Source organism: Columba livia, chromosome Z (assembly GCF_036013475.1).
Source record: "Columba livia isolate bColLiv1 breed racing homer chromosome Z, bColLiv1.pat.W.v2, whole genome shotgun sequence".
Lineage (NCBI taxonomy): Eukaryota > Metazoa > Chordata > Aves > Columbiformes > Columbidae > Columba > Columba livia.
The window spans coordinates 44,473,659-44,481,898 of NC_088642.1; the positions used below are offsets into that span (position 1 = coordinate 44,473,659).

Here is an 8,240-nt window from a genome sequence, read left to right on the forward strand (position 1 = left end):
CAGGACAGAAATGCCCTCTAATATAAATCAGAATTTGGGATACTTCCAAAAACCTATCAGATAACTGATGTCATTCAACTTACTCATGGTGCTACAGGTTTCTGACACAGTATGATCAACGCATCTAGTAGAAAACATCAGTTACAACTTAGAATCATAGAATCATTTAGGTTGGAAAAGACCTTTCAGATCGTAAAGTCCAACCATAAACCTAACACTGCCATGTCCACCACTAAACCATGTGCCTAAGCACCATATCTATACGTATTTTAAATACTTCCAGTGATGGTGACTCAACCCCTTGCGCAGGTAAGCATACAGCAGATTGCAGTGAAAGATAAGAATCTGACAAAAACATCTCCCCCCTCCAGAGAATGAGCGTGTCATTAGAACTAAGAAGGATGTGAAGAGGGGACAGGGGGAATTTAAAAAAAAAAAAAAAAAAAAAAGAAAATAACAAGGTTCAAGATTCAGGTAAGCCAGATGTCATTTTGCATTCTTATCAGAACACTCAAAAGTTTTGTATTCTTATGTTATAAGCATCCTGGTACTAGGAGACAAGAGAGCTATACATTATTACCATGGAACCACTGGAAATCCAGTCTCTTTTATCACTTCAACTGTCATACAAGGGAACAAAGTACCCAGCTGGAGGCAACATCGCACAATCAGCTATTGTGGCACCCCAGACTTCTGTAACAACGTATAGGGATCAACACAACACTTAAGTAAGAAGCAAAAGAAAGGACATGATTTCCATCTGATTAACTTTAAACATATGTGACCTGCAGGGGACCACTGGCAACAAACAGCTGTCATAAATAAACAAATGACTAGTGCTCATATACTTCTGCTCCTGGGCAGTGATGCAGGGAGACCAGATCCTGCTGAAGGTCCCCAAGGGCCCTGCCTCACTGCTGGCTGAAGCAGCTGTGCCAAAGCTCTTGATTTCAGCACTGCAGATCAAACAACAGCCACTGAAGCACTAATCTCCACAGTCGCCAGGAAAGCATTTGCTGAAAACTAGTAATAATGTGATACCCGTATTGTTTTCTCACCACCAGCAGAATTAAAACTCATTGTGAAACAATGTCGATTCAACAGTACAATCCTTCTCCACACAATCTGCTCTCCTCCAACTCAAAAACACTGGCAAAAGGTGGTAGCAATGCAAAAACTGCAGAAACTGCAGATGCTTCACTTTCATGCACAAATTGGAAGAAGCCACCTGCCTCTAGGATGAAGAAAGCAACATGTGCCAGTAAGATACCATGTGGGAACCACAAGGTCTATTTTATACCTATCATTTGTTCCCAGAATATGAAGTATTGGCTTCTTAAGCACCAATACTTGAGAGCAGCTGGTCACAAAACTCTACACTTCAAAATAATTAACCAAAAAAGAGAAATCACTATAAACATAAACACTGTTTTTAAAAAACAGTACCTGAAAAATTCTAACTGCCAGCCGAATCTGTGAGAATGTGTTTGACGGCAGATTATGTTCACCAATGGAAGGAATCAAAATGTATTTGCTGTCTGGGATTGATATGTTTCCTATTGTTATACATCTTCCAATAGAGGAGGAGTACAGTAGAATTAGCTGTTCTCCATTGGCTTTGTACGATGAACTGGCAAACATGAAAGCTGAGAAGAAAGAAGAATGAAGTCACCATGTGTGTAGCCTGCCTCCACATGAAAGACTGAATGTTTTGGACAGCTGTACCAAAACCTAATTGAGTTCCTATTCACCTGTTATGAATCAGATTCCCGCTCTCAGATCAGCTACCAAATGCTCTTTCACACAAAGAAAGTGCAAAACATATATACAGACAACCACTAAAAAATTGACAACTGTTCTTGTCAGAAAGCAGGTGGATTATAAATGAATTTTGATTGTTGCCACGAAAGACTTGGTAGCATGACAAAAAAAAGAGGTGCAGCACCATGTAGAGATTAGGACTTCAGTATTAGGGAAATATTTTCCGAATATAGAAAATATGTTGTAGAAAATATACAGAGTAATTTACACTGAAGTTTTCAGGTTTTTATTTTGTCAGGAATTTAGCTTGGCTAAATGCCTGAGAGGCCCAGTGTGTGCAGAAAAGCAAGCATGTCTTTGTCAGAGTTTGACATTTTTGTATGTTCCTTATGCATCCTTGAAGTGAATGCTGCTTCCCTGCAAGTGAGAAAAATCCCTTTGAAACACAGAGGCACCATAGCATACAGATGCAATACATCCCAAATTCCTTTTCATTCACCTGCTGAAGATCTCCTGCATAGATACGCATGATGTGGGGCTGACTGCTTGTACAGTTTCAACATTCCATTTTATTTCCCCAGAGCATGAATACTTTTTTCAAGACAGCACATTAAAGTTTTTCTGAGTCACAGATTGCTGCTCAGAGACCTTAGCCTGAATGCTGGTTTTGGAGCGATTTGTGGTATCAGTCACTATCTTTTCTCAATAGCTACAGGACCATTAAACACAGAGTTAGCTATAAGGCACTCAGTTTTTTTGTCTGCCCTCCAGAACGAAATGGTGTATTTAGTTAACACTCTCATTTCAAATCTAAAACTTTGTTAAGTCAGAATTGACTTTAAGATAGTTGAACACTTACAGTTTTAGGTAAGAAGGTGAAGATATACATTGCACAAATGTGCTTAAAAGGTTCATTAGTGAGCTCATGCATAAAGTGCTAAATTAAGCAGAAAGCTTCAGGGAAGATGCTGGAGGCTATCTGTCTATACAGCAACAGATTTTTCTTCCACAATGTGCTCTACCTATTGATAAACTGATATACCAGTTTACTGAACTATTTTAAGAATGAAAGAGCTGGTGTGCATGACTCACATTTTATTAAGGTAATGACCATGATGCATTCTATTTAGATATGCATCCTGTTGCTGAAGATGATCTTGGCATGAAAGCAGAACTATACCTAATGCTATTCCAGACCATTACACAATCATAGAAGAGAGATATCTTTTTGGACAAAGAAATGCTTGCAATTAAATAACCAATTACAACTGCTACCAGAATGCAATCAAAACATATTACTAATAAGCACTAGAATGCTACCTCTATGCAAGTTATAGATATACACGTCTACATACATAGATGGGGGGAATGGTGTCCACATTGTCTGAAAATAATTATTTAATCCATGTTTCTTGATTTTTTTTCAGCTACAAAGACTTAAACCATCCCATTTCATAATTTAGTTGTATTACAAATTGCATCTTGCACAGCAGATATCCTGATGTGATTAATCACCAATACTACTGTGGAAGAAAGCTATCCAAACTTGCAATAGTTACTGCTGCTGGCAACGCACATGTAAGCACCTGGCCAGTGAGACTGGCATATGAGAATAACAGAGACAAGTTCTGCTCACCTTCCTTACATGAGTCATCCCAGTCAAAACATACATAATAGAAGTGTGTGTGCATGGAGGAGGGAAGGTCGTGCAACCCAGTTATTTCTAGCATGTAAATTGAAACACTAGTAAATTTGGGGGGGGGTGTGAGGTGGGTGGAAGTTGCACCCTCCTGTTGAGGTAAGGTCCCTGTCATAGCATAGACTCTACAGGCACCAGAGGCCAGAGGCAATATCAAAACTCCCATCTGCTTCAAGGGCAGAGGATTGGACCCCAGGCAAGCAGCAAGGGTGAACATTGCGCTTTGAAGGAGCCCTTTAGGATCTCAAAAATTTGGCTGTTAGGATGAGTCTCTCTGTCTTATAAAAAGAATGACTGATGGGCAGACTGGGAAGGCTGCAAAATCCAGCCTGCAGAAGCCAGGTAGGAACATTATCCTCTGGCTTGGCAGAAAGAGCTAGTGACAGGCAGCTAAATCCCTGCAAGCGAAAGGAAAAAAGAGAAAATCCCCACAGTTCAAGCAGCTGTTGAGACAGCAACACAGATGAAATCCCAAAAGGGACACCCAGGCGGGGTGCTCAATCAGGATCAACGTCCAGACCTTCAGCAGTGCGCTCATCTCAACGAGAAGTACTATGCAAGAAACATAAAGAAATAATTTCCAAGATTCCTAATTTATGTGGATTGCTTTCAGATTACAAAATCAGAATCCTCTTGTAAACATGGAAAATAACAGAGTATTCTGAAGATCTATCAGTCATGCCTCCACACTGCACATGCCAGCCTTAACTGGACAGATTTCATAGAAATATATATGTTGAACACATACGAATATATAAAATCTGTTCCTGCTTATATCATGCTCTAAACATAGGATTTATGCAGCTTTAAATCTGTATTTATAAGAAAGAGAGATACATTCAGCCTATACAACTTCAATTTAACAAAACATGTGAGCACATGTACTCTAATCAAGTATTTCCAGATATTGGCACATTTTTTTCCTTTCAAGATACACATTAATCAATCTTAGCTAGCCTCAAACTGATGTTTATAGATAAAATAATTGAAAATGAGCTACTGATTGAGCTAATTTTCAGTAGTGCTGGGAAAAGCTACAAACCATAAATACAAAGGAGTCATGTATTTAAGAGGTTTCAAGTTTGTTCCTTCCCCTGAATTTCAGCACAGTTCTGAAAGTGGCACGGATATCATGCCACTACTCAAAGAGTGAGCTGACAACATGTTTAAAGTTTGGAATAAACTTTCTTAATTCTTCTCTATCCACTTGATTAGAAACATCTGTACGCCAGGGAGAAACACGACTCTTTAAACAGGGCTGCTAACCAAACCAAAATGACCTACCACACAAATCCAAGAGGTGAATTGCTGCAGAGGAGGCCTGTAACATCCTCCGGCATTGCCTGCATGCAAGCTACTGAATAAACACAACACTAGATTCATTAGTGCAGGCAAACAGCAAGTCAACTATTTTTAACTCAGATCTTCAAATGCATTTTTATGTTGCTTACGTTTATCCTCTAAGCATCCACAGGCAGTTTGAGTTGAGGAATAGGCACAAAAAATACTTTTCACACGTTCTGCATATCGTAAGTATAACATTTAAATACAAAATTTAATTTCTTATTAGATTAAACGGATTTTAGGCACCCTGGTGAGTATATTTAAACAAATTTTCATTAGTACAAACATGTTTTTGCAAAACACATTTGTGCCTAGATAAATACAATTAAGCTGTTACTAGTATCATGATGTTGCTTTGTGGCAATCTCAAGAAATTAATAACCAGTTAAAGTGCCTGCCTGTGGTCAGCACACATAACACACACATACCCTGGCTTGCCAACTGGTCATATCTTCAGCTGTGTAAGGAAACAGCTATCTAAGAAACTAGCACCCATGACTTCAAAGCTGGCCCATTCAAATACAATGGATACTTAACTTCTGCCTGTTATAACAGCCATTTGTAGACAGTAACACACATTGCAAGAGGGGACAGGGTACTTGAAATACGAACATCTGGTCTGCACAGCAAACATAACTGAACAAGTACACAGCTATTTATATCAGAGCCCACTCCTGCCAGCTGTGGGCCAGTGCTCTCCTGGCCTTTCTGCAGCTGTGGTATGGGAAGCATTTTATAGCCCTGCAGAATTTATAGCACACAAGGGTCCAACATGAGCAATGGGTAGCCTTAGGTTGAGTGTCCCAGTTCGTCTTCTACACAGACATAAGGAAAGCCAGCTGAAAGCCAAAAGATGATCTCTGCTGAGGCTTTGTCTTCCAGCTGATCTGCTTTTGTGGGTTTCTACATAGATGTTGTATATTTCTTCTCTTTAGTCATATGAGCAGTCCAGCATGGAAGACCCTAGGATTACTCACATAATTAATCACTCCAGTAGAACACCTATTAACCTAAGCCTTCATGAATGACAGCTCTGCCTTCAAAACAGTGGAGAAAATTTATGTTGACACTGAGGTCTTTTAAAGCCAGCAGAAGCACTTACACTAACAGAGAAAACAGGAAATATAAGTTATGAATGTAAGGCAGCTCATGACTTTATTGAATTGCTCTTTTTTTCTGTTCCAGTCTCAAGAGAAGCAACTAAGACCTCAGTGGGCAACATCTTCTTCAAAATAAACTCAAGCAAGTTGACCTGTTCTCATCTCCAAAAATAAAAAATCAACAAGCATGACATTTGACTTCCAAGCTGAGACACACCAGCAAGTGAAATACAGATCTCAGTGACCCACAAAGGAGTTTGGGTAGGTATTGAATTGAGTCTAGATTCTACTAGCTGTGACTCCCCCAAATTCAAGATTTTCACTGAGTCCCATTTAGGCAGCTTTAATTCTGTACACAGAACCTTCACCTTTAGAAATACACATTGCCAGCCTCTGTGTAGCTGAGGAATCATCCTTGCCCATGGCTAACCTGTCTGATTATACAAGAGCCTCATAATTACACAGTTTGACCCCTCAGCCTTTGTCTGGTAATGCCTATGGTAAACAGCACTGATTACATTTTAAACCAGCAAATGTCTTTCAACTTCAGAAAAAATATTCTTCCAAGTGCCATGCATTTACAGCAAAATGCTTGCAGAGTTCAGTTCCTGTGAAGACCAACTGAGTATCTAGGAGCTAAGATCTGTGGATAACCTAATACAAAAGCGCAGCTTCCTCGCACCTACACACACACACACACAGTAGGACAGAGAAAGAATTTTTTTTTTAGAGATTCAAAGATAAGTACAATACCAAAAATGCAACAGTGCAGCTCATTATTTTTGCATATGAAGAAAATTTATTATAAGAAATGCTGCAAAATAACAAAGGAGGAGAATGTTTAGCTGCTGCAGGAAAAAGAAGCTGAACATTGCAAGAAGGAAAGGCTTGAAAAGAAGTGTATATTTACTACATCTTTTACATTCAGAGGAGTCTTCACTATAAGAAATGGATTTACTCCTTGGAGTAAGGATCTATTGTTCCCCAAGAATCAGTGTCAGTCACAATATGACTTAAGACTAATAAAATGTAAGAATAACATAGCTAAGCTTCAGCTGACCTCAAATTCATTTAAGCATTAGTAGAGCAAAACCAGACTCTATGTTTTCATTTGCAAAGCTGCATGGTGTCGTGGAGCTACTTTATTTTGTTTGTTGCAAGCAGATGTTGAGCAGATATTGTCTAGATATGCAAACTGAAAACCCTAGCCCATTCTGGCCGGCTACCCTAAGTTGTGTTTGTGTCACCCTATATTCTAGATGATTACTCAAGGTCTCATCTGCTTTCTGCGATGACCGGATCGCCAGCCTTGTGGGCCAGATATTTTCATTCCGCCTCTTGTAACCATCCTGCACCCTTCGAGACAGCATTGGTACCACACTGCCAGGCAGAAGCCAGGGAAGAACACCCTTCTTCCGCGCGCCCCTTCACGCCTCCCGGCGTGCCGTCAGACCCACCGCGAAGCCGCCGCGCTCCTCGCCGCGCTCAGCACCGCGGACAGCGCCCCGCGGGGAGCCGGGCGGGCGGCCGCCTTCTCGGGGAGCCTGGCGGGGCCGCTCGGGGCCGGGACGAGCGGCCGCGGGCGCGGGAGAGGCGGCCTGCCGGCGCGCTGCCCCACCGGGGCGCGCGCACACTCGCGCACACGCGTACACACCGCGGCGCCGCCGTCACTCACCACATCCCCCGCAGGATGCCCCGCCGCCGCCGCCGCCGCCGCCGCCGCCCACCGCCGCCGGCGCCGCGGACGCCCCCCGCAGCGCGGCGGCGGTGGCGCCGGGCGGCCGCGGCTCCATGCGGAGGGCAGCGGCGGCGGCTCGCTTCCCGTCGGCCGCCCCGCGGAAGCCGCCGCCGCCGCCGCTGCCGCCGCGCAGAGCCGGAGCCAGAAGGCGGGGAGCCGAGGCCGCATGGTGCTGCCCGCCGCCCCGCCCGCCGCCTGCCCCCTCCGCACAGCCACGCCCCCCGCGATCCCGCGCCCGGGCCGTCCGGCGGCGGAGCCGCGGCGGCAGGGCCTGTTTCGGCCGGCGGGAGCGGCTGCTCGGGCCTCCAGCGCCAAGTGGGAGTTTGCCACCGGGGCGGTAAATGAGAATCTCTTCCCTTCATCAGCGATTCTGTTTCGTTGTCTCGAGTTCTCCCTTGTCCGTTGTCTGCCATGCACATCGCATGCTCCTTTTGTAAATCAAAGGGGATAGTCTTGCTCATGTGTGGTCTGCAATTACTGGAGGTCATCCACATGCTTCCTACCAAGTTCTTCACCGAGAAAACCCACGGCTGAGCCTCTGCTGTGCTTGACTGGGCCATAAGGCTTGAGCAAGTTTCTCCTACCCCAAATTCTTTCT

General features: G+C 43.3%; 1 protein-coding gene across 2 annotated transcripts in view; it reads right to left on the reverse strand.

Annotated features, from left to right (window-relative positions):
- The window catches only part of NRG1 (neuregulin 1), a 474,741-nt gene extending 466,767 nt beyond the window's left edge, over positions 1-7,974 (reverse strand). Inside the window, exon 1 of one of the 2 annotated variants that reach the window (XM_065045636.1) lies at positions 7,580-7,974. In XM_065045636.1, coding sequence (XP_064901708.1) covers positions 7,580-7,697 — 118 coding nt within the window. In that variant the 5' untranslated portion in view covers positions 7,698-7,974. The remainder of the gene's footprint in view (positions 1-7,579) is intronic. The other variant, XM_065045631.1, reaches the window with a different exon arrangement.
- Positions 7,975-8,240: the final 266 nt, after the last annotated feature.